This window comes from Dreissena polymorpha, chromosome 7, assembly GCF_020536995.1.
Source record: "Dreissena polymorpha isolate Duluth1 chromosome 7, UMN_Dpol_1.0, whole genome shotgun sequence".
NCBI lineage: Eukaryota > Metazoa > Mollusca > Bivalvia > Myida > Dreissenidae > Dreissena > Dreissena polymorpha.
Window position 1 is genome coordinate 67,172,646 of NC_068361.1, and position 26,341 is coordinate 67,198,986.

A 26,341-nucleotide genomic window follows, 5' to 3' on the forward strand; every position below is an offset into this window, starting at 1 on the left:
GGAAAATTCTTGCCAACTATTTATTGCATGGGCCCAGATACCATAATACAGGTACCTGACAGTGAAAAACAATACTTGCTGTACCAGAATTTCTCTGTAACGGTACGTGTATGTGTATTATTATTTTAGGGTTTCCCCACTCTTTTGAGTTTGCATTTGTCTGTTTCTCACAAAACTGACTCACATATACTTGTTCATGATAAGTGAGTGATACACAAGTTTTTAAAGAATATTAGCAATAATGCATAATGAGTGTCAATGCATTGGCACGCATTCACTATTGCACACTACTTAACTAAGAAGGGCATACTATTATCTGTATGTTTTAGTGTTTTTTCCCCACAACTGGTCAAACTGGATAAATAAGACTGCTATCATGGCTTAAACATTAAAACAACATCTGATAAAACACTGGCATTATCATGTAGCTTTTGGTGAAAAAATGATTTCTGTTTATACCTTATTTGGCAATATCATGTAATTTTGAGTGCAAAAATTATTACTTTTTATACATAATTTGGCATTATCATGTAACTTTGAGTGCAACAATGATTATCTTTTATACATAATTTGGCATTATCATGTAATCTTGAGTGCAAATGTGATTACTTTGCATACATAATTATGTATTTTTGTGCAGTGATTTGTAAGTTACACGTTTGATCCCTCGTCTTATGAAGAAGTTGAGTTGACCAGTTGAGTGCTCTTTTGCAAATAAATGGCAAATAAATGTTGTCTTGAAATTGACATGAAAGTTGCTCATTAAAAGTTTCAGATTTGGACAAATATTTAGCTTGTATAAATATCTTCAAAGAAATAATGTGTTTTATTCTTCTTCTAATATTTATATACAAAATAATATAATAGATGAACTTTTTTTTTCTTCTAAAATGTATATACAAATACAATAAATAAACATTTCAATAGAACACTAGCATACAAGTCAAGATCTATGTTTCTCCAGCTCTCTGCACAAGGCTGTCTGCAATTCTTCTCGCAATATCTCTGTATGCCTTGGACTGAAAGAAAGAACAAACATTAAAAAAACACACAAATGGCCCTCTTTGGTGCTAGTGATGGATAGGATTGGTTGGTATAAACCTATTCATTTTAGCTTAATTGCATTGAAACCCTCTGACTTATTGAAACGCTCAAGTGTTTCCTGGGCCTGGAACCAGTACTTGGTGTCCTATGGAGAGAGCTAAAGAACGCTCTGTGGTGATCTTCACCAAATTAGCCCCAAATACAATCCCTAGCTGGGTTTCCATCCAATCTATGGATATCAAAAGGTTTATCACAACTGGTTGATGCAAACTAACGTTATTGACTGGAAACCAACTGTTTAATGATGCTCGGCCATCTGCCTGTCTGCAAGCCATACTCAAAACAAACAAACACAAAATTCAACTTGATCAAAAACCTGCTTAGAATACTTTTGATTGGTAAAATTAACTGTTACAGGATGAGGAATAATGCATGGAAATACTTGCCGGAAAAGTCACTGTGCCTTATTGATAGATCAAATCTTAAAAAAGAAATGTCGAAGGATAATGCGGCAATCTGCATGTTCACCCATGGTGTAATGGTAAGATGACAGGTGTTGATTTGACACATTTATATTTTGTAATCTTCATGCTTTTCCACACCTATAGTCCTGCTACATCCCATCAGTGCGATACATTTATGTCATCTGGTCGAGAGCAATATTACATAGCTGATATTTGTTTGTTCTTGGGGTATAAACTTTAATTTTCTAGACTAAAGTGAAAGAAAAAAAAAATTATGAGCACTTGTGGTTATACCCCGAAAGCTAACGTATTTTCTTTTTATTTAATGCATTTAATTATTATGTTCATATAAGTAACATATATCAATTTGTATACCTTTACCATTTTCCCATTGATGCCTAAAAATTAGATTAAAAAATCAACATTCTAGCCCCATCTATGATCTTGGATTTCATTTAATATTTTATTGGATTTTAATGTAATTTGTTTGGGCTGCTACTGGCCCTACCAGACTAAAACCATTTGCCTTCATTCATCTTTGTTCTTTTTTGTTTGTTTTTGTCTTAGCAGTGTTTATGTAAGCACTGATTATTTACCATAACACACAGTGACGTGAATATAGAAGAGAATACAAAATATATCCCATAAGTCTTTTCAACCTAGGACCCCAAATCACTTGAAATGTCAACTTCACTTTCAGTCTAAAATCCTGAATATGGCAGCACCCCTGCCACATATCAGCTCCCCCAAACCTTGGGGAAAACATTGAAAGGTCTCTGGTTAGAATTTAGTACCTGGGGACTGTCTGGTTGAGATACGGTGATAGGCTGTCCTGAATCACTTGTCTCTCGTATTGCACGGTTCAGAGGAATGTCACCTGGAAACCAAGAAAAAATATTACATAAACTGTAATGGTATATTTAATCTCATCATAATTGCCAACAATAATGCTCAAAGAGATCAAAGTAGCTTCATTTCCTCCCAGCTGAATCATTTGATTTTTGTCATGTGTTTAAGTGTGTTTTAGAAAGGTAGAAAAGAATGGAAATGATGGGATACATAGAATACTATGTAAAGTGTTGACAATGGAGCAGATTATCATACTCAGCATGGACATAAGAATTGTCCCAATATACAATTGAGCTTTGCTCTAGGAAAATCCGTCTTGTGCATCTGCGTAAAGTTCCGTCTCAGAATGCATCTGCGTAAAGTGTGGTCACAGAATGCATCTGCGTAAAGTGCCGTCCCAGAATGCATCTGCGTAAAGTGTGGTCACAGAATGCATCTGCGTAAAGTGCCGTCCCAGAATGCATCTCCGGAAAGTGTGGTCACAGAATGCATCTGCGTAAAGCGCCGTCCCAGAATGCATCTGCGTAAAGTGTGGTCACAGAATGCATCTGCGTAAAGTTCCGTTCCAGAATGCATCTGCGTAAAGTGTGGTCACAGAAAGCATCTGCGTAAAGTGCCTTCCCAGAATGCATCTGCGTAAAGTGTGGTCACAGAATGCATCTGCGTAAAGTGCCGTTCCAGAATGCATCTGCGTAAAGTGTGGTCACAGAAAGCATCTGCGTAAAGTGCTGTCCCAGAATGCATCTGCGTCAAGTGTGGTCACAGAATGCATCTGCGTAAAGTGCCGTCCCAGAATGCATCTGCGTAAAGTGTGGTCACAGAATGCATCTGTGTAAAGTGCCGTCCCAGAATGCATCTGTGTAAAGTGTTGTCACAGAATGCATCTGCGTAAAGTGCCGTCCCAGAATGCATCTGCGTAAAGTGTGGTCACAGAATGCATCTGCATAAAGTGCCGTCCCAGAATGCATCTGCGTAAAGTGTGGTCACAGAATGCATCTGCGTAAAGTGCCGTCCCAGAATGCATCTGCGTGAAGTGTGGTCACAGAATGCATCTGCGTAAAGTGCAGTCCCAGAATGCATCTGCGTAAAGTGTGGTCACAGAATGCATCTGCGTAAAGTGCCATCCTAGAATGCATCTCCGGAAAGTGTGGTCACAGAATGCATCTGCATAAAGTGCCGTCTCAGAATGCATCTGCGTAAAGTGTGGTCACAGAATGCATCTGCGTAAAGTGCCGTCCCAGAATGAATCTGCGTAAAGTGTGGTCACAGAATGCATCTGCGTAAAGTGCCATCCCAGAATGCATCTGCGTAAAGTGTGGTCACAGAATGCATCTGCGTAAAGTGCCGTCCCAGAATGCAACTGCGTAAAGTGTGGTCACAGAATGCATCTGCGTAAAGTGCCGTCCCAGAATGCATCTGCGTAAAGTGTGGTCACAGAATGCATCTGTGTAAAGTGCCGTCCCAGAATGCATCTGCGTAAAGTGTGGTCACAGAATGCATCTGCGTAAAGTGCCGTCCCAGAATGCATCTGCGTCAAGTGTGGTCACAGAATGCATCTGCGTAAAGTGCGGTCCCAGAATGCATCTGCGTAAAGTATGGTCACAAAATGCATCTGCGTAAAGTGCCATCCCAGAATGCATCTGCGTAAAGTGTGGTCACAGAATGCATCTGCGTAAAGTTCCGTCTCAGAATGCATCTGCGTAAAGTGTGGTCACAGAATGGATCTGCGTAAAGTGCCGTCTCAGAATGCATCTGCATAAAGTGTGGTCACAGAATGCATCTGCGTAAAGTGTGGTCACAGAATGCATCTGCGTAAAGTGCCATCTCAGAATGCATCTGCGTAAAATGTGGTCATGGGAATGCATCTGCATAAAGTGCCGTCCCAGAATGCATCTGCCTAACGTGTCATCCCAGAATGCATCTGCGTAAAGTGTTGTCCCAGAATGCATCTGCTTAAAGTGTCGTCCCAGATTAGTCTTTGCAATCTGCACAGGCTAATAGGGGCAACACTTAATGCTTTTATTGGTTATTTTGTGGGACAACACTTTACGCCCGTGCATAAAGCCTAGTTTTCCGAGAAAATGACTTAATTATTCCCTACATTAAACACTTATTATTCTCCATGGGATTCAAATAAGCATTTTGTCCTACCTAGAATGGGTACGCCCATCTCATTAGCAACTGCCTGGGCCCCGTTGTCTCCAAACACGTGGTCAGTGTGGCCACACTTGGGGCAGATATACACACTCATGTTTTGTACAATACCCAGCACAGGCACATCTACCTGTCATCAGGTAAACAGGTGGAGTACTGAGAATAACTGGACAATAATAGAGGCACATCTACCTGTCATCAGATAAACAGGTGGAGTACTGAGAATAACTGGACAATAATAGTTCTACCACACCTCAAATAGAACAGAAAGATACCAAGTATGTTTAAAGTTAGTAAGAATGAGTAAGTAAGTAATAATATGTCTGTATATCTGTCAGTCTGTCCGCCTGATCGTCTGTCTGCCTGTCTGACAGCATAATATATATAATCGGAAAACCCCATAATCAAAATTTGATAAAATGACCATCCATTATGCTGTTAAAGTTTAAAAAAAATTATGTACAAAGATGTATTGAAGTACATGTATTTACTACTGTTGAAGGTCTGAAACAATTATTAAAATAATAGGATAGGAAAGACACTGCATTTCAGACACTCATATTTTCAGCCACATGACATGTTTTGTTTGCACTGTCTCAAATGTGAATGTTTCCTTAATAGGCTAATCTGTAACCTTTCTGAACATTTCTGCCCCTCTCCTGGCATCAATGAGGGCTATGTCTTGAGGCGTGGATACAATAACAGCTCCTGCAAAAAATGGCTGTTAATTTGTAGATCAAGTATAGCCATAGGTCATGCTTTCCATACCATGCCATTGAGAGCTGAGACACATAAATAGGTAGCTCATACACCATCAAAAAACTTTATGTTAAAAGAGGTTTGTTTATTAAACCAGTATTTTGTACTAAACAGTTCAAATATGGATAATAACATATAACAGTTACCAGTACATTACATGTACTCACATTTGTTTTTAGTGTTTACTTGTAAATTACCAGGTACCAAATATAAAATTATATTTAAAGTCAGACTTCCGGGGGTAACTAACATTAGCAAGACTAGGTATTGGATGACACAGGCTTTTGGATACACTTCACTTTCTAATTATATTCTTTCTTTTTAAAATAATAATTGAGCTCTTGCACACATGAGTCAATTAAAGATTTCAATTAGAGCCACGCTCTGGGAAACAAGGGCTTAATGCATGTGCATAAAGTGTCAACCAGATTCAATTGAGCAATCTGCACAGGCTAATCAGGGACAACACTGTTCGTTTTTATGGCATTTTTATTTTAAAAAAATCCTCTCTTTTTTAGCAAAAATCCTGTTAAGGCGGAAAGTGTCACCCCAGATTTTCCTTTGCAGACTGCACAGACTAATGTGTGACGACACTTTACACACATTTATAAAACCCAGATTTTCTGGAGCATGGCTCATTTGTATGTCATCCATTACCATTGATGGGTATGTTCTGTGACAGAGACAGCTGGGTATCTCCAGTACCGGGGGGCATGTCTATGAACAGGAAGTCCAACGGTCGCCAGGCAACCTGCAATAAAAGATAGAGGCAAAACAACCTGAACATACATCATACTCAGTGTATCAGTTGAGAGTCCAGATTGAGTATTTGTATGCATGCAATCAAGTGAGCCTATGATATTCGTTAAGACTGTCAAAAATACACAAAGTGAAACTTCAGCTGTACCAACAGGAGAGAAACCTTGTCATAATATGTGGTCCTATATTTATGGCAAGGGGCCAATAGCCAAACAGTGAAAACTATAATGAATGTACTTAACAAGACACACAAGTACACATTAAACACACTATTATGAATAAAGCTGAGGTCAGGGTCGTGGAACTAACCATTGTGTTTAAAGGTTCTCTAAACCTAATACTTGGCCCAGAATTTATCACAATAGATTTAAAAAAAAATTACCTCATTACATCACAATTTAAATTAAATTGCTTAAAAAGAGAAAACATCACAAAATACATCTGCGTAAATCAATCAAATTTAAAATTAGTCACTGGATAAAAACCCGGAGCACCAGAATTGTAACTTTTTGAGACAAGATGAAATTAAATCAAAACAAGTGTCAAAAACATCACGTCTTGGACAAGCCCTGCCCACCGAAAATAAGTCGGTTTTACTTCTTTTCTGGATAAATCATGTATGAGGTTTTAGTGCCTCAAACTGGTTTTAGGCCCCAGATGTGTTTTTGCATTGACCGTTCCAAAGTGGTGACCTTAGATTTAGAAATCAGTCATTGTCAATTGTTGGTCCATTTCATGTTTTTGCATTTTCAATTTTTCTCATGTGCAATATAAGTGAATATCTTTGGTCTAAGAATAAGGTTAGGCGCCCATAAAAAAGTTCAAACTCACAAATCATGCAATGGCTTGCACTGACTGATCCAAAGCAATTACCCCCCAGTAACAAGTCCTTCCAGGCACCCTTCCTGGAGATCTTTCTGAACTAGTTCTACTCAGGACATGGACCACATACACCTCACACATAAGCCTACAATTTTTTATGCAATCAAGCTTATACAAAACAGTTAACCCTTTCAAGCCAAGTAAAAATGGCTACATGCAAACAGCATAAAACTGGTATCTTTACTGTTTGCTTCTCATAAGTATCTTACTTATTCTTAGGCTTAGAAATGAATGCTTTAAAACTTGAATCTCATAAGAAAAGTCTTAAATTTAATTTGATTTTCTAAGGGGGATATAAGCGTGTAAAATGCATATTTGAGTGGTAAAGTATTAAACCCGTAAGGGGCCTTATGCACCTACCAAAAGTATCGTCCCAGATAAGCCATTGCAATTCCCACAGGCTTATAAGGGACACCACTTTCTGCGGTGACTGGGTTTCTGTTAAGAAGAGACTTCCTTTAAATGGAAAATACCATAAAAGTGGAAAAAGTCGTCCCTGATTAGCCTTTGCAAACTGCTCAGGCTAATCTGGGATTACACTTTACGCACATGCATTAAGCTTAGCTTTTTTGTTTTGTACATCCACTGACCTGCCTGATAAGCCTCTGTATGGCTGACATCACCATGGGACCACGCCACACGATGGGGGACTTCTCATCCACCAGGAAACCCATGGACATGCTGAAATATTGGAGAAGCTTTTGCTTCTGGAGGTCCTGGGTTTGCACAGGCTAATCTGGGACGACACTTACCACCTAGACTGGATTTTCACTAAGAAGAGACATCCTTATTACAAAAGATACCATAAAAGGGGAAAGTGTTGTCCCTGATTAGCCTGTGCAAACCCAGGACCTTCAGAAGCAAATGCCAACTCACTTCACCACGCAGGTGTATTGTTAGGTTAATTAAAACCCTATGTCTCTATTAGATGTTTAAGCTTAATTATATAAAAATCACTCAATAATTTTTACAGTTTCCATTCATGATTATAAATGAATGAGCATATGATTTTGACATTTTTCTTAGTCAGGAATGTTATTTTGCTTGTTAGAATATATTCTTTTTTTAAGCATTTTTAAAAGTTTTTTGAAAGTCTCTTTAAGCCAGCAACATGATGAAATGGTGAAAAGTTTGCATGTAAGGTATACCAATCAGGAAAAAGCTGAAGAAATACTAATGAGAGTTTTAGTTAAAGCTTGATATTATGAATCAGGTGGCATACTGATTAAATCTTAGTATTCACTATAAGTAGTAAAGGGTTAAAGCTTGATATTATGAATCAGGTGGCTTACTGATTAAATCTTATTATTCACTATAAGTGGTAAAGGGTTAAAGCTTGATATTATGAATCAGGTGGCATACTGATTAAATCTTATTATTCACTATAAGTGGTAAAGGGTTAAAGCTTGATATTATGAATCAGGTGGCATACTGATTAAATCTTATTATTCACTATAAGTGGTAAAGGTTTAAAGCTTGATATTATGAATCAGGTGGCATACTGATTAAATCTTATTATTCACTTTAAGTGGTAAAGGGTTAAAGCTTGATATTATAAATCAGGTGGCATACTGATTTAATCTTATAATTCACTATAAACAGTTACATCACATTACCATTTTATTCCATAGTTTGTCAATGGCACCATCTCATTCCCTGCAAAGATTTAATGACATTTTCAATTTTTTGTGATAGAAGAAATGTTAACAGAGCATCTACAAGCATTTTCTCATTTTCAAAATTATACTGCCAAGCTCCAAAGCTGAAAAACTACCTAAGTGTATTTTTCAAAGTTTATGAGGACATTGGGAGTCAGAGATTGCATTACCGATATATGAGGACTTGTAGAGTGTTCCAGCACTTCTTCTAGCATACGAAGCATACACAAGTTGGGACCAACAGATGGGATTTCAAGATATTCTGTTTTGGTGTGGTCTTATGCTGTGAGGTAAACTGAAGAAACCATACCTATCTGGTTTGTTAGTTGGTCAATATGCCAAATAGGTGGCGTTTCCTCTGGGTACTTCGGCTTCCCTCCACAACACAAGACAACACCAAAATTCAAAAATCTTTCAGCAACAACTAAATAGCTAATAATACCTGTTTTTCAGAATAACCATTAATGAGCAGGAACTGTGGGCACATACAAGTACTCACTGTCATTCAGTAGAGGTTCACCCTTCAGATTCATCATCATTGGTATTGATGGGCCAAACACGTCTGCATCTAGTAGACCTACCTGCTTGGACTGTAATATGAAAAAGAAAGCATCTGCACCTAGAAGACCTTCTTGCTTGGACTGTATTATGAAATAAACACAATCTTCCACAAATGTCAATTCCCACTGTGGGAGCATTATTTCGATCTCTCCCTTAGACATCACATACTGATTCTCCCAGGAAATAAGACGCAAATCGCATTCTTCAGATCTCTCCTTAAGACATCATGTACTGATTCTCCCAGGAAAAAGACACAAATCATTTCAATAAGCCTCAGGCTTTCGATGCAATCAAGCTTAAATTAATAAGTTTAAACTAGTAGTAATTTGAAATGTTATCAAATTTATGCTAAACAGTCAAAGCATTTTACAACACAGCATGTTTTTTGTATGTGCTATTAGAATGAGTAGTGCTTTATATTTGTGATTTTGGATGAATGGCAATACATATCCTCATTTAACAAGAACTGTCCAAAGGGAGCTCGCTGGACTATTCTTCCATCAGTAAATTGTGGAAGATTCTTTTAAATGTTTATTGCCACATAGTTTCTGGACTTGTGTGTGAGAAATGTGTGTTCTGCTTTCAACCTATATTAATCTTATTATCTCTTTATATGTGTACTAATATAATTATTTCGTGTTGTGGCAACAATGCAATCAGTTTTAGATTCAAAATCTTAAAATAATATTTATTTGATATGCCATCAGCAAGCCTGTCCACAACTTGCAAGTGTTCGATGGTAATACTCACTGGTTCATTTGCTGCCATTGCAAGAGCCAAGTTTACTGAAAAATAAAAGCTATTGAAATCAGTGTTTGCAGGATCTCACACTATACAATTTGAGGGAAATTGGAATGAACCAATAAAATCATTTACAATGCAATAGATTAAATTAAATATAACAATGTTGGTTAAAAAATATACTTCAAAGTGCTTTTAGAACATTACAAAGGGGCTGTCAAGTTTATTGTCTATTTAATCCCATTTTACGCTTTTAGACAAGGAAAATGAACTAGCTCTGTCGGACTAGCATAAAATGAATCTAACTTGGCTGATGGCATTGCTGACTACCCATGCCAAGTAGGCAAGTTGAATTTTACACAGCCACTAAGGTAAAAAAAAGCAACTGCAGGGTTAACAGTTATGTTAGCCCACAGCAAGGCTGATAGATAAGGCCAGTCATCACAGTATAACAGGAATAGCAACCATAACATGTTACCAGCAGTGGTTGATTTTCCGACACCTCCCTTTCCTGATGCCACAACTATCACAGTTTTAACACCATCTATGGGCTGCTTGCGAGGCAGGCCCCTAGCCATCACCTTTCTCTGGTGTTCTGTTAGGTCTCCGCCTTTTATTCCCTGTATTATGTGAGTACAATGTCTCATCACATCATTAACTCATTACTGACCTAATGGTATTATCTAAATTATTACTGCCATGACCTTTTATACACTATAAGCGGGAGTATTGAGTCATTAAAGTATCAAAGTTATTACTGTGTTTATTTAACATATTTACCTACCAGTATTCTTAGATTTTCTTCAGAATGTATTTCAAGATCTAACAGAATCACCTAAAGCAGAGTAAAACTGACTCTGTACAACTACAAAAGCCCTGTCAGCAGGTTGTTTTGTTACGTTTGGAATATCCTCCAGTGACCAAATACCAAAAAACAAGTAACAGAACTTCTTAACTAATGCAAACAATGCAACAACCAAGGATTAACTTTCAAAGAATTACTTATTTATTATTATTTACCATTACATCCATGTCAATTTTTTTATAGCATGTTGATCCAGGCAAAGCTAATAATTCCATAAACACTTTACTAGCATTCACTTCTTGCATGATTGACCTATTTCCGGTGACAAAAGGGAGAGTAGTCCATTGCAATTGGCAGTAAACGTGTTGTGTTAAAACCAGTGGGGGAAGTCTGCTTCATTTTGCCATGTATGAGGAAATTTCTTGAAGGGGACCAATAGAATGTTAAAATGTATGGAATGTTGATAAATCTGGATTATTTTAGTTGAAGTAAGTAAAACATGTTTTCCCTCTTTTTGCTGTATTTGAATTTATTTTCAATCGTAGTAATGTTAGTAAAAAAAATACTTGGAGTGCATGCATGTGAAGTCATCACTAGAGTCTCTTTCTTAATGTGAACAAAATCACAGGCAATAGGTCTTCACCGATAATAAGTCACCCTCCGGCATTAGTTCTTCTTGAATGCTCTGAGCTTTTATGAGAACATACGTACAGCAACCAGGAGGGTCAATATAGCTGGGAGTTGGATTATCGCAACTACCTACGACATTTGGTCATAATGTTGGCCACATGTTTGTTACATATGATTTTTTTCAATTTCTTGTAAGACATTGTGTCAACATGTTTTTTGTATTTTTTTCAGATTTGTTTGACCGGTTAACGGAGTGTGGAAGTCCACAACACCAACATAACAAATACAACATCCAAAACAAATCTAAATCCGAAATATATACAATAGAAGTAAACAATACAGTTTCGCGTACCAAAGGGTTGTCATGACTAGACATCCGATGTGTTTGAAAGAAGAGCCGTTGCTGACATATGATCCGCTTAGTTGCATTCATAATTTATGTTCTAATTTATAAAATGTTGGACGGTATATTTTCAATGTTATTGAGATTTACTTATTGAGTATGTTCCCGTGTAATCACCGGTTACATCTAAGAAGGAGAGTTCATATTCAAGAAAATCTGTTAATTAAAGGAAGATCGCAGGTACATTGACCTTTTGCAATTGTTTCCGAAATTGGTTTACTAATGTATGTTATTCTCTTATAATACAATAAGTTTTTGCACTAATATACAATATATGATCAAAACCGAAATATCGGTGTGTCCTCAAAAAAGGTTACACAATACTATTGTCTTAATTTGTAAGGCTATTTCTTATATATGTTGTGTACAGACTGAATATAATTGTGTTAATATACGATTATTTTTGTTTAAACAAAAAAAACGTTCCTAGGGGGTAAGGCCTTTTTGCCAATAATATTCAAAGGTTTTATGTTTGTGCACTCATTGAACACAAACCTTATGCAGACTGCCATCAGTCTATTATAAACTGGCTCAGGAGCATTGTCTCTTTAAAAAAAATCACTTTTGGTTTAATCACTTCCTCAAATTTATTATCATTTTTGGGTTTCTTGATAATCATCATGACACTTTGAGTGTGTGTGTGTGCATTTCAAAGTTTACGAGGTCCTTCTGTGCCTGAGGCTGTATAATGTGTGGCCTCGGTGTGTGGCCCAGCATACCTACCTAAATAACTTACTAGACTCACGAAAGTTGTGAAGAATTGTGAATTTAAGCTGCAATTTCAAGCTTCTTAGTTTAACTGAATTTTTTTAAGTTTTGATGAGGTCTTGTGTTTTGGGGAGAAGCCAGAGTACCTGGCGGAAACCCCACCAGTCCAGTATGGTGACCTAACAAAACTCACATTATTTCGGGAACAGAGATCTAAGTTGGGTCGCTTAGGCGAAAAGGGTGTGTACCAACCACTGCGCTTACTGACGTGGCATAATGGATATGGTGTCTGCTTAGCGACTGGGAGGTCACAGGTTGGATCTCTACTGTGGGAGCGTTCTTTATATCTCCCCCCAAGACACTAAGTACTGGTTATAGGCCCAGGAAACAGACCCAATAGCATTTCAAATAAGCCTGAACCTTTCGATGCAATGGAGCTAAAATAAATAGGTTTAAACTAAACTATCCGGAACGCCATAAAGACGCCAAGAAGAAATATTTTGGCTATCTTAATACTCCTAGCATAGCCCCCAGGGTCAAAAGGAGAACTGTGTATTTTAAGGTAAGTACCGTTCTGTGTGCTCCTTTAAAAGTTATAATTTTCCCTATCAGCCAAAACTACTATGCCCCATCTAATGAATGTATAGCCCACAAAGAAGCACATTTAAAAGGAAAGAAAATCCCTCATATATACTTATAGCACAGCCCTTGGACCTATACTAGGAGTATAACTGTTCAAGTGCATGGTCCGTTTACCACTGCATTGGAACTCAAATGTAGATAAAACTTAGTGCCAGTTCGATATTTCTGCCACCGGCACATCAATCTATTTTATGATAGCTTTCATTCAAAATTAAAACATGTATTCCCTATATAGAAAGGACCTCTAAGACTAATTTTGGTAACTCTGGTTTGAACTTAAATTGTTTTAATTTTTAAGGGCCTTTGACACTTCAAAATTTTGCATATAAGGCATGTATACAATTTAATCAAACTACTGGTAAGTTTGATATTGTCATAAAACTTCTTTTGTTGTAAATACCTTGTACCAAGACACTCCAGCCCCTTGGGATTACATCAGGTCACTGTTACTAAAAATTTCCAAATGTATTGAACTGAATTTCATGATTACAAATTACTTCTTGTAATGAAATTCAACATGTAAATAACTTTTATTCAGACCATTGCATGAGGTCATTTTTTCTGTTGGTAAAAATTAAAAAAATGTTTTCTGCTTAGTAACTCAAAAACAAATTGAGATATTCTCGTGCAACTACATACATAGATGTGTTACATCAAAACTTAAGTTGAGCTTGCCGACGGGGTCAATGTCACTGTTACAAAGTGAAGATAAATGGTTTTGGCTCTATGACCAAATTGAGATTTTGTATTGAAAATACATACATAAGTGCCTTATATCCAGATCTAACATGGGATTGCATATTGTGCTGATTGAAAATCCAAGTCAATTTTAGTAAAAATTGAAGAATTGTTTGTTCTCAATGACATGAAAACAAATTAAGCGATTTTTAAGAAACTTAATACATAAATTCTTTATGTCTCTTGCTTGCTCATGCTGGGATCTGATGAAGGTCAAGGTCACTGTTTTGTAATATAGACAAATTGTATTGAGAAAACTATTGTCAATTTAAATAAGAACAATTATCAGTTTGAAGAAATAAATGTGCAAATTAAAATAATGGCCCATTTTCAATATTATTTGCAAATATGGTTAAGGGTCACAAAAACTAGTACCTTAATGGGGAATAACACTACTTCCATGTACTAGTGGCATTAAATTACTAGTGGCAGGGAGTTGGCACTGGTTGACAATATTGAGCTATATTTTATATAGATAATAATGTCTTGCAACAATATATATTATTACAATAGGTATAACCACATATGACATTTAACACTCATTTAAATGTCTCACTATAGCCCCATAATGGAATCAGCTGTAACAGAAAGAGATGAGAGTGGATGTAAGAAGACCTCTGAGCTGGCAATACAAATCTTCAATTCCAGCAACAATCAGCACAGTGAAATGGGAAAGTCTGAAAAGGAAACAATATATACGGCTACAACACAGAAGGAAAAACGGCCGCCAGTGAGAATTATTGCTATTCTAGATATTTAGCTGTAATACATGTATCTGATCACAAAGTTGTCAAGATGAGCTATTGTGATCACCCTACCTGTATATGTATGTTTGGCGCCATGCCATTTTCGGTGTGGGTTTTGTGATGTGCGTAGCCAACTTTTAGCTTCTTACGACTCTAGAGGCCACATGTTTCATCCAAGCTTAATTACACTCAGTCAGAATGTTTATTTTGACAATATCTAGGCCTAGTTTGATTCTTGGTTATGTGTGTTCAAAAACTAGATGACCAGGTCAAATCTTCGAAACTCTTTGTAACCACTTTAGAAGCCAAATTTATTACTCAAATTTGCCAAAAAATGGTCAGAATGTTTATCTTGACAATATCAAGAATGGCTCAAATATGGAACGTGCTTACACAAAAACAAGGTTAAAAAAAATGTTTCAAAAACGTCTTACCAAATAAGAGGCTATATTAATGACTCGTCTTGATGAAACATGGTTAGAATGTTTATCTTCACCATGTCTATGTCAAGTTTTGATCTGGGTCATGTGTGTCCACAAACTAGGTCACAAGGTAAAATCTTAGAAAAACTTATTTACCACTCTAGAGGTCACATTTATAATTAAATCTTTATGAAACTTGTTCAGAATGTTTATCTTGACAATATAAAGGCCAAGTTTGAATGTGGGTCACATGAATTTAGAAACTAGGTCATAGGTCAAGTCTTAAAAAAAACTTGTGACCACTTATAGAGGTACACATTTATTACTCAAGCTTCATGAAACTTGATTGTTTATACTGACACTATCTACATGTAGGCCAAGTTTGAATATGGGTCAGATGCATCTTAAATGTACTTTTCCAGGTCAAATCTTAAAAAATAATTGTGTCCATTTTAGGCCCCTATTAAGGACTCAGTTTTGATAAAACTTGGTCAGAATGTTTATCTTGACAATATGAAGGCCATGTTTGTATTTGGGTCAAGTGTGGTCAAAAAGCTAGATCACCGTCAAATCTTCAATAATTGGTGTCTGTGACTCATGTGAACTCATGGCCCTCTTGTTTGAAGATGTTGGTGAGGATTAATGGTGAAGAATTCTTTCATGTTCTCTCATAATCCAGTCGGACAATGTTTAGTGTTAAAAAAGACAATGAATATGTGTTAAATTCAATTTCTATACAATCCAACCTGAGAACAGCTTTCAGTCAAGATAAAAAGGCCAAATAGAAGAAGATGACCACTGCTATCAGTTGGTCAGTTGACAGTATTAGTTGGATGAGTCATTACCCAATCCAGTCGTTTACATAAAGTGTTATGTAAACAAAGGCTCATTGTAGATAAAATTTCTTATAACAAATTATTTGTGTCATTAGGTCATGTACAAATAGCGGAATCGCTGTTATAAACTGAGTTTTACATAAAAAACTCCACTATGCCTGGTTGGACTGTATAAAAAAAATTTGGTTTGAAGCACCTTGTATCTTTCTAGCTATAGATCTTTCCCTATTATAGTTTAATATGAGCACAATTGTATACACTCTGCCTCTGAATCATTTTTCATTTATTATCTTTTCATTGAACTTCTTCATTAAACTAAATTTGACAAATTCATACTACTGTATTTCTTGTGCTTTCACATATGAGCTGTGTTCTGTGAAAACTGGGCTTATTCATCTGCGCACAGTGTTATCCCATATTAGCCTGTGTGGTCCTCACAGGCAAATCAGGGACAAGTTTTTCTGCCTAAACTGGATTTTTGTTTCCAAGCAACCTGCTTCAAAACAAACAATGCCATAAAACCAGAAAGTGTTTTCTCTGATTAGTCTGTGCGAACTGCAATCTGAGACAACACCTTATGCACGTGCATAAAGCCCCTTTTCTCAGGAAGCGGCTCATATTCACAAAATGTTTTAGAGATCAGAAAGGAAGAGACGACGTCATGAAGAACTTTTGCTTAGAAAGCGTGAAAACAGGAAGAAAAAGAAAATGGAAAAGAAGGAAAGAAAAAGAGAACATGCAGAAACACAATCTGATGGTAAGTTTCTGTATACTGTAAAATAATAACTATTTGTAGGGACATTAATTTTCATTCATTTTGTGGGTTGACTGATCCACAAATTAAACAAAAACACATGGGAAAATGACAGACACGAATTTCTCTCTTTAAAAAAAATTAGAAATCCTCAAATTGACATGACCACAAAAAGTAATGTTTTGAAAAACCACATGACAAAAAATAAATAAATTATTTACCAGTAGACAGTTTCACTTTAATAACTGTTTTCCCAAGGATTTGTCCAATTTATCATGGTAGTATCAATATGATATTTCTTTCAGTAAAATGAAAGATCCAGACTGTTTGAACTCAACGATATCATGTTTGCACTATATTAATTCAAATGGTAAAAGTAGTTTCTTAAAAAAGCAGTTTGCTGCTCAAAGGGATTTTTCATAAATACCAGTATATCATATTTATTATACACTGAAAACAAATCTACATTTTTATATGTCAGATGTAAAATCAAAGGCTGGAATGAGATCTCGGGGAGAAGTTCGACAGCGCTGTGAAGAAGGCATGAAGACCGGCCAGATCATCTGTATTGACTGTAGTCTAGAACACCTGATGAGTAGCAAGGTAAGTGAAGGCAGGCCAGATCATCTGTATTGACTGCAGTCTAGAACACCTGATGAGTAGCAAGGTAAATGAAAACTGGTCAGGTCATCTGCATTGACTGTAGTCGAGAACACCTGATGAGTAGCAAGGTAAGTGAAGACTGGCCAGGTCATCTGTATTGACTGTAGTCTAGAACACCTGATGAGTAGCAAGGTAGGTGAAGGCAGGCCAGATCATTTGTATTTACTGTAGTCTAGAACACCTGATGAGTAAGTAGCAAGGTAAATGAAGACTGGCCAGGTCATCTGTATTGACTGTAGTCTAGAACACCTGATGAGTAGCAAGGTAAATGAAGACTGGCCAGGTCATCTATATTGACTGAAGTCTAGAACACCTGATGAGAAGCAAGGTAAATGAAGACTGGCAAGGTCATCTGTATTGACTGTAGTCTAGAACACCTGATGAGTAGCAAGTTAAGTGAAGGCAGGCCAGATCATCTGTATTGACTGCAGTCTAGAACACCTGATGAGTAGCAAGGTAAATGAAAACTGGCCAGGTCATCTGCATTGACTGTAGTCTAGAACACCTGATGAGTAGCAAGGTAAATGAAGACTGGCCAGATCATCTGTATTGACTGTAGTCTAGAACACCTGATGAGTAGCAAGGTAAATGAAGACTGGCCAGGACATCTGTATTGACTGTAGTCTAGAACACCTGATGAGTAGCAAGGTAAATGAAGACAAGCCAGATCATCTATATTGACTGTAGTCTAGAACACGTGATGAGTAGCAAGGTAAATAAAGACTGACCAGGTCATCTGTATTGACTGTAGTCTAGAACACCTGATGAGTAGCAAGGTAAATGAAGACAGGCCAGATCATCTATATTGACTGTAGTCTAGAACACGTGATGAGTAGCAAGGTAAATAAAGACTGACCAGGTCATCTGTATTGACTGTAGTCTAGAACACCTGATTAGTAGCAAGGTAAATGAAGACTGGCCGGGTCATCTGTATTGACTGTAGTCTAGAACACCTGATGAGTAGCAAGGTTAATGAAGACTGGCCAGGTCATCTGTATTGACTGTAATCTAGAACACCTGATGAGTAGCAAGGTAAGTGAAGGCATGCCAGATCATCTGTATTGACTGTAGTTTAGAACACCTGATGAGTAGCAAGATTAATGAAGACTGGCCAGGTCATCTATATTGACTGAAGTCTAGAACACCTGATGAGTAGCAAGGGTAATGAAGACTGGCCAGGTCATCTGTATTGACTGTAGTCTAGAACACCTGCTGAGTAGCAAGGTAAGTGACGGCAGGTCAGATCATCTGTATTGACTGTAGTCTAGAACACCTGCTGAGTAGCAAGGTAAATGAAGACTGGCCAGGTCATCTGTATTGACTGAAGTCTAGAACACCTGATGAGTAGCAAGGTAAATGAAGACTGGCCAGGTCATCTGTATTGACTGTAGTCTAGAACACCTGATGAGTAGCAAGGTAAGTGAAGGCAGGCCAGATCATCTGTATTGACTGCAGTCTAGAACACCCGATGAGTAGCAAGGTAAATAAAAACTTGCCAGGTCATCTGCATTGACTGTAGTCTAGAACACCTGATGAGTAGCAAGGTAAATGAAGACTGGCCAGGTCATCTGTATTGACTGTAGTCTAGAACACCTGATGAGTAGCAATGTAAGTGAAGGCAGGCCAGATCATCTGTATTGACTGTAGTCAAGAACACCTGATGAGTAGCAAGGTAAATGAAGATGGCCAGGTCATCTGTATTGACTGTAGTCTAGAACACCTGATGAGTAGCAATGTAAGTGAAGGCAGGCCAGATCATCTGTATTGACTGTAGTCAAGAACACCTGATGAGTAGCAAGGTAAATGAAGACTGGCCAGGTCATCTGTATTGACTGTAGTCTAGAACACCTGATGAGTAGCAAGGTAAATGAAGACTGGCCAGGTCATCTGTATTGACTGTAGTCTAGAACACCTGATTAGTAGCAAGGTAAATGAAGATGGCCAGGTCATATGTATTGACTGTAGTCTAGAACACCTGATGAGTAGCAAGGTAAATGAAGACTGGCCAGGTCATCTGTATTGACTGTAGTCTAGAACACCTGATGAGTAGCAATGTAAGTGAAGGCAGGCCAGATCATCTGTATTGACTGTAGTCTAGAACACCTGATGAGTAGCAAGGTAAATGAAGACTGGCCAGGTCATCTGTATTGACTGTAGTCTAGAACACCTGATGAGTAGCAAGTTAAATGAAGACTGGCCAGGTCATCTGTATTGACTGTAGTCTAGAACACCTGATGAGTAGCAAGGTAAGTGAAGGCAGGCCAGATCATCTATATTGACTGCAGTCTAGAACACCTGATGAGTAGCAAGGTAAATGAAGACTGGCCAGGTCATCTGTATTGACTGTAGTCTAGAACACCTGATGAGTAGCAAGGTAAATGAAGACTGGCCAGGTCATCTGTATTGACTGTAGTCTAGAACACCTGATGAGTAGCAAGGTAAGTGAAGGCAGGCCAGATCATCTATATTGACTGCAGTCTAGAACACCTGATGAGTAGCAAGGTAAATGAAGACAGGCCAGGTCATCTGTATTGACTTTAGTCTAGAACACCTGATGAGTAGCAAGGTAAATGAAGACTTGCCAGGTTATCTGTATTGACTGTAGTCTAGAACACCTGATGAGTAGCAAGGTAAATGAAGACTGGCCAGGCCATCTGTATTGACTGTAGTCTAGAACACTTGATGAGTAGCAAGGTAAATGAAGACTGGCCAGGTCATCTGTATTGACTGTAGTCTAGAACACCTGATGAGTAGCAAGGTAAGGATAGATAAACACATCACTGTATGTATATGGATGGACCTTGCGTTGTGAAAAAGGGGTTTAATGCATGTGCATAAAGTGTCGTCCCAGATTAGCCTGTGCAGTCCACACAGGCTTATCCGGGACGACACTTTCCGCCTAAATTGGATGTTTGCTAAGAAGAGACTTCATTTAAACAAAAATGTCATAAAAGCGTAAAGTGTCGTCCCTGATTAGTGCCAACTGCACAGGCTAATCTGGGATGACACTTAACGCACAAGCATTATGCCCAGTTTTCTAAAAACGCGACTCCATTAAACCCTGTTTTCCAATAGTGTGGCTCACATGTTGTTGGTTCCAGGAGAAAGGCAAGCTGGCCATGCAAGTGGGTCGCCTGTACGGGTCCAACAGAAGGGCAGATAAACCTGCCCATATCTACCTGACTGGCTTGAAGAAAGGGGGACAACTCTATCAGGAAATGGTGAACAAAAATTCAGGATTTGAAAACTATCTGGTATGCACATTGTACGCTCTTGTGTTGAGGTCATTAAAGCAAAATATGCTCCTTATGAGCTTTTGGGATCACCTTTTGTCTGTCCTTCATCAATATTTACCTTTTGAACACTGTAGAGGCCATATATATTGCTGTGAAACTTGGTCAGAACATTTATATCTGTGATATTTCTGTGGATTTTGAAACTAAGTCACGTGGTGTCATAAACAAGGTCATACGATTATTTAATGAAAAAAGCTTGTGCATACCCCGGTACTCTAGAAGTCATATTTGATGGCTACCATGGGGCAGGGCATTTTTCCTAAATGTCTTGAATGGAAACTAGATAACACACAAGAAGTCTTGATGTTTGTTTTTGCTCAATCATTTTGAAATTTGCTCAGAACTTTTGTTCTAACAAAATCTCAGCAGAGTTCATTAACGGTTCCAGTCTTTTTAAAAGCATGGTTGCCAAGGGGTAGGGAAGTATTCCTTATAAAGCTAGTATTCAAGCTTGTTGATTTGGAGATTACACACTTTTTGTTGTCCAATCTCCATAAAACTAACATGGGATATATGTTCTAATAATGTTTTGGCCAAGTTGGACAATGGTTCATGTCTGCTGAAAACATGGCCGTCAGGTTGCGGGACAGTTTTCGGTAAATGGTGATAGTTAAGTCCTGTTAATACCCCCGACGTCACAGTTCAGTTCTTTCGTGTCTCAGATGGGCTACATTTGCGCCGTTCACTGTGCATAAAGTATCGTCCCAGATTAGCCAGTTCAGTCCGCACAGGCTTATCTGGGAAGACACTTTCCGCTTTTATGGTATTTTTCGTTTACAGAAAGTCCTCTTAGCTAAAAATTCAGTTTAGGCGGAAAGTGTCGTCTCTGATTAGCCTGTGTGGTCTGCACAGGCTAATCTGGGACGACACTGTACGCACATGCATTAAACACCCTTTTCATAGAGCACTGCGCATTTATAAGTTTTATGTATGATAAGATATCATGACATGATAGGACATTATGTGATAGGGTTTAAATTATATGAATATACCAGAATATAACATGATATGTATTGTGCTATGATATGATACAGTATCAAAGCAATTAAAAATTGTTTGAGTTAACTTTATTTTGTTCAAATTGAAACAAATGACCTCCAAGCACTACTGGGCATTGGGCTTTTAACAGGAACTAAATTATTTTTTTAAATTTGTATTGTTGTGTTTTACTGTAGATTGATTTAGCTGAGAAGACACATGTTGAGTTGTTTCCCTTGGACAGAATTGTCTACCTTAGTCCAGACTCCTGCACCCCTCTTGATGATATAGATCAGGAGAAAATCTATGTCATAGGAGGGCTGGTAGACGAAGGGATCAAAAAGGTAAACACAGCAAGTGAGCATATGATGTAAACAATGGAGGATAAAATAAGCGGTTCACTTATGGTAGTATATTTAGTATAACAACAAGTTGAAATAAAGGGGTGTGTGGATATAAATGTGACTTTGTTCAACCCTGGGTTTGTCCCAAATCTTTTTGCCTATTTAACTTTACCATGCATGGAAGGATGGCAAAATGAGCGCACATAAAGCTTAAAGAACAACTCCTCACAAGTCAGGGTCATATTTTGGATTTTTGAAACAACTTGGCATAAATGTTAATTTATTTCAGGTATGAAAGAACTACATCACTTTTAAAAGTGGATGTAGTTTCCACAGCAGAGTCTGTTGGAAATTGAAACTGAAATTCAAACTGAATCTGTTTGAAAAGCGTATGAACTTGAAACTTAAAATTTTTTTTTTTTAAGTTTTAAACTTTTTTATACTGTTTCTGTAAAAACTGTGTCTCTGGTCTGTTGAAACTGGGTATGTTCAAACTATGTCTATAGACCAAGTATTGGAACTGTGTTGGTTGAAAATAGTCTGTTGAATCAAGCATGTATTGGATCTGAGTTTCTGAAACTGACTTGAAATATTGATTACAGAATGCCACACAATATCGAGCCCTAGAGGCAAACATCCCTACAGCCCGACTACCCATCCAGGAGCACATGACCAGACTAGATGGCATGCCTACCTCACTGGTGCTTGCTGTCAATCAAGGTATCGCTTCTGAATGGAAGCCATAGACAGAAAGATATGTTCCACTTTTGAACTTTTTATCAGCGATTTTTTGATGGCCCTTTGGTTTTATATACATATAGATTATTGATCATTAACTATGCCTAGAGGGCCTTTACACAATTTAAACAATCTACTTTTTACAGAATCTTTTATATTCAGGTTTACCATTACAGTTTTTAGCTCATCTATTTTTTATTTATTTTTCAAATGAGCTATTACCTTGGCGTCGGCATCGGCGTCCGGTTAAGTTTTGTGTTTAGGTCCACTTTCTCATAAAGTATCAAAGCTATTGCATTCAAACTCGGTACACTTACTTACTTTCATGAGGGACTGGGCAGGCAAAGTAAGATGACTCTGGCGTGCATTTTAACAGAATTATGTGTCCTTTTATACTTAGAAAATTGAAAAAAAAAAGTTTTGTATTTAGGTCCACTTTTCTCATAAAGCATCAAAGCTATTGCATTCAAACTTGGTACACTTACTTAATATCATGAAGGAACTGGGCAGGCAAAGTAAGATAATTCTGGCATGCATTTTGACAGAATTATGTGCCCTTTTTATACTTAGAAAATTGAAAATTTGGTTAAGTTTTGTGTTTAGATCCACTTTATTCCTAAAGTATCAAAGCTATTGCTTTCATACTTGCGACACTTACTTACTATCATAAGGGGACTGTGCAGGCAAAGTTATGTTACTCTGACTGGCATTTTGACAGAATTATGGCTCCTTTATACTTAGAAAATTGAAAAGTTCGTTAAGTTTTGTGTTTTGGGCCGCTTTACTCCTAAAGTATCATAGCTATTGCTTTCAGACTTGGAACACTCACAAACTATCATAAGGGGACTGTACGGAACAAGTTGCATAAATCTGGTTGTCATTTTGACGGAATTATGGCCCTTTTTTGACTTAGTAACTTTGAATATATGGTAAAATTTTGTGTTTACATCCACTTTACTTCGAAAGTATCAAAGCGATTGCTTTCAAACTTCAAATACTTTCATTCTATCATGAGGGTACTGTACCTGGCAAGTTGAATTTTACCTTGACCTTTGAATGAACTTGACTCTCAAGGTCAAATAATTAAATTTTGCAAAAAAGCCATGACTTCGTTATTTATGATCATATTTGATTGATACTTTGACAAAAACAACTCTTACATGACATACTACAATAGACTCCACCCAAACCATTCCCCATGCCCCCCCCCCGAATCCCCCCCCCCCCAAAAAAAAAAACCAATTTTTTTTTTTTTTTTTTTTTTTGAAAGATCATCTTATAAATGACCAAACCCTCACACTATACCCCCCCGACCCCACCCAACCACCCCACCCCCTCCCCCACAATTTTTTTTTGGAAACATGGTTACAAAACTAAAATATTTATTTTTATTGTTTTATTTTTAAGTTTTAACATATTTTATTGTATAAACGCATTCATTAACAAACAATTACATTTAATAGACAGTTTGAGGTACATGTATACAAATGGATTGGGCCTAGAGTTATACCAACATCATCGAAGGGCCTTTTCCATAATTTTGTGAAAGACCGTCCAACTATCCCACCCAAGAATCCCCCCCCCCCAATTTTTTTTTTTTGCATTTTTTTTGCATTTTTTTTTCTAATTTTTGGAAGATAATGTAATAAATGACCGAACCCCCACACTATACACCCCTCTCCACCCCACCCATCCATCTGTTTTGATTGAAGTATTGAGATAGTTCCCTTCACCTTTAAAAAGAAAAATAGATGAGCGGTCTGCACCCGCAAGGCGGTGCTCTTGTTTTTTAAGTTATAATTGTATTTGAATGTGGACAAGGGAAGTCTTTCTTATAAAGGGGATTTTATTTTATTGATTCATTTAAAAGAAAACAGTGGAGTTGTAGATTTCTGCAGTTTTGTGTCTAGGATTGCATTTATAAACATCAACTTCTTGTTTAGATAAGTGATGTCATGATTACCCATCCTTATCCTAAAGATCTATTATCAATAACATATTTCAGTCTATCACCTCTGTTTTCAGTATTCGATATTCTGCTCAACTTCACTAAAACACGTGACTGGAGTCAGGCGCTTGCAGTAGGCGTTCCGCGTCGGAAAGGCTTCGTCGCCCATAGTAACACATTAAGCAATGATCAAAGAGACGATCATAACAACACTCATGGCGACGCACATATCAACGCCCATAGTAAGGAAAATAGCAACAACCATAGCAACGCACATGGAAACAAAGAAAGCTACACTCATAGCAACGAGGTCACGTGACACGGATGTTATAACGTCTAGAAATAAATCTGTTATATTTATGTCTACACTTTTATTTTCTCATTCTGTTATTACCTACAATATGATTTGCATATGTTGATGGTTAACTAAGAGTCAGTCTGTCAGTGGACGAGAGCGCTCTGTACCACCAGCAGTTTTCAGCCGATATTCACTTCACTTGAAGGAAATGGATATGAATCTTTCTATGGGAAAACCGGGCTTAATGCATGTGCGTGAAGCGTAAGGCTTATCAGGCACTACACTTTGCGCTTTAATAGTATTTTTCGTTTAAAGAAATTATTTTCTTAGCGAAAATTCAGTTAAGGCTGAAAGTGTCGTCCCTGATTAGCCTGTGCGGACTACACAGGCTAATCAGGGACAATACTTTTCGCACATGCGTTAACCTTCGTTTTCACAGGGCATGCAAGGTTCATATTTGTTTATTTGTAAATCTGATAGATACTTCGCAACCCTCAGTGTTGAGAATTGTAAGTGTTGTGATAAGGGCACAGTTATGAAAAGGACTTAAACTTTTTATAACTTACTGAATAAATATGTCATACAAACAATATTCGATCTTGCCATTACATCGAATCCCTTCTTGACATCAGCTTCAGTATTATGGCCTGAAACAATCTAGAAGTAAGTTAGCCTCGTTCTGAGCAAACGTGGCTCTATGCACGTGCTTAACTTGTCATCCCAGATTAGCCTGTACAGACCGAATAGGCTAATCAGGGACGACACTCTCCTAACGTATGATTTAATTGTTTGAAGGAAGTCTCTTCTAAACGAAAATCCATTTTAGGCGTAAATTATCTTCCCTGATTAGCCTGTGCGGACTGCACAGGATAATCTTGGACGGCACTTAAAGCACTTGCAAAAAGCCCAGTTGTCATAGAACGAGGCTCTATTTATGACAAAATTTTATAGATCAAAAAGTGTCAGAAATCTTATGACGGGTCTTGTTCTCAGATTATTGTGTGTTTTAAAAATGACATGTTTTTTTTATTGGTAAATATATACGTTTTGGAATGGTATTATTTAATTATAATAGAAAGTAAAAGGTTGAATAAACCGTCGTCTCCGTGCGAAAATGTCATAACTAGAAAATCTAAGCATTTCAGGAGGAGGAAAAAACTTCAGTACTTTTTTAAAAGCTACTGAAATTAGGAAATATTTGTCAAATGGTCATCTTTAACATTACTTTACGTATTTTTATGTTAACTGCTGTAATTTGCTTTGTCTTTAAATATATCGAGATAAGATAATTTCTCAGAAACACTTAGCACAATTCATACGAAACATTAAGATACGCCAGATACGACATTTTTAAGGGGGTATATATGAGGTTTTCCTTCGAGATATGTAATTATCCGTGCTACTGGAATGCGTATTTCCATATATCTATTATATACCTTAATGTTGATATCGGTCAGATTGAAGCGTAGATGTATAAAAATACAATCAATCACATTCTTAACATTTATTTTACATTATTTG

At 37.3% G+C, this 26,341-nt stretch overlaps 2 protein-coding genes across 7 annotated transcripts; one reads left to right on the plus strand and one right to left on the minus strand.

The window, feature by feature from the left end:
- Nucleotides 1-807: 807 nt before the first annotated feature.
- Nucleotides 808-11,807, minus strand: LOC127839092 (iron-sulfur protein NUBPL-like). 2 transcript variants are annotated; one of them, XM_052367299.1, is made up of 11 exons: nt 11,659-11,807; nt 10,350-10,491; nt 9,881-9,915; nt 9,069-9,159; nt 8,528-8,567; nt 7,502-7,592; nt 5,928-6,021; nt 5,146-5,219; nt 4,509-4,641; nt 2,303-2,385; nt 808-1,019 (listed from the first exon to the last, which is right to left on the minus strand). In XM_052367299.1, the coding sequence occupies exons 1-11, from the start codon at nt 11,737-11,739 to the stop codon at nt 951-953; spliced, it is 933 nt and encodes a 310-aa protein (XP_052223259.1). In that variant the 5' UTR covers nt 11,740-11,807; the 3' UTR covers nt 808-950. The 2 variants fall into 2 exon arrangements, with proteins under 2 accessions (XP_052223259.1, XP_052223258.1); XM_052367298.1 differs by lacking the exon at nt 11,659-11,807 and adding an exon at nt 10,892-11,020.
- LOC127839090 (tRNA methyltransferase 10 homolog B-like) lies at nt 11,032-24,882 on the plus strand. Of its 5 annotated transcripts, none has more exons than XM_052367294.1 (8): nt 11,032-11,164; nt 14,359-14,527; nt 16,438-16,558; nt 17,037-17,158; nt 20,320-20,472; nt 21,690-21,836; nt 22,439-22,556; nt 24,600-24,882. In XM_052367294.1, exons 2-8 carry the CDS (start codon nt 14,366-14,368, stop codon nt 24,839-24,841), a joined length of 1,065 nt encoding a protein of 354 aa, XP_052223254.1. In that variant the 5' UTR covers nt 11,032-11,164; nt 14,359-14,365; the 3' UTR covers nt 24,842-24,882. The 5 variants fall into 5 exon arrangements, with proteins under 5 accessions (XP_052223254.1, XP_052223250.1, XP_052223251.1 ...); XM_052367290.1 differs by lacking the exon at nt 11,032-11,164 and adding an exon at nt 11,767-11,889; XM_052367291.1 differs by lacking the exon at nt 11,032-11,164 and adding an exon at nt 11,835-11,933.
- Nucleotides 24,883-26,341: the final 1,459 nt, after the last annotated feature.

Bases quoted from the DNA above. Each gene is read 5' to 3' on its own strand.
- LOC127839092 (XM_052367298.1), bottom strand. From the start codon at position 10,981: ATGCAAGAAGTGAATGCTAGTAAAGTGTTTATGGAATTATTAGCTTTG. The intron at 9,916-10,349 runs GTAACATGTTAT...TTTATTTTTCAG, and splicing joins CGGAAAATCAACCACTGCTG to TAAACTTGGCTCTTGCAATG. The intron at 6,022-7,501 runs GTCAGTGGATGT...CTTTTATTGCAG, and splicing joins TACAGAGGCTTATCAGGCAG to GTTGCCTGGCGACCGTTGGA.
- LOC127839090 (XM_052367294.1), top strand. From the start codon at position 14,366: ATGGAATCAGCTGTAACAGAAAGAGATGAGAGTGGATGTAAGAAGACC. The intron at 20,473-21,689 runs GTATGCACATTG...GTTTTACTGTAG, and splicing joins CAGGATTTGAAAACTATCTG to ATTGATTTAGCTGAGAAGAC. The intron at 21,837-22,438 runs GTAAACACAGCA...TATTGATTACAG, and splicing joins TAGACGAAGGGATCAAAAAG to AATGCCACACAATATCGAGC.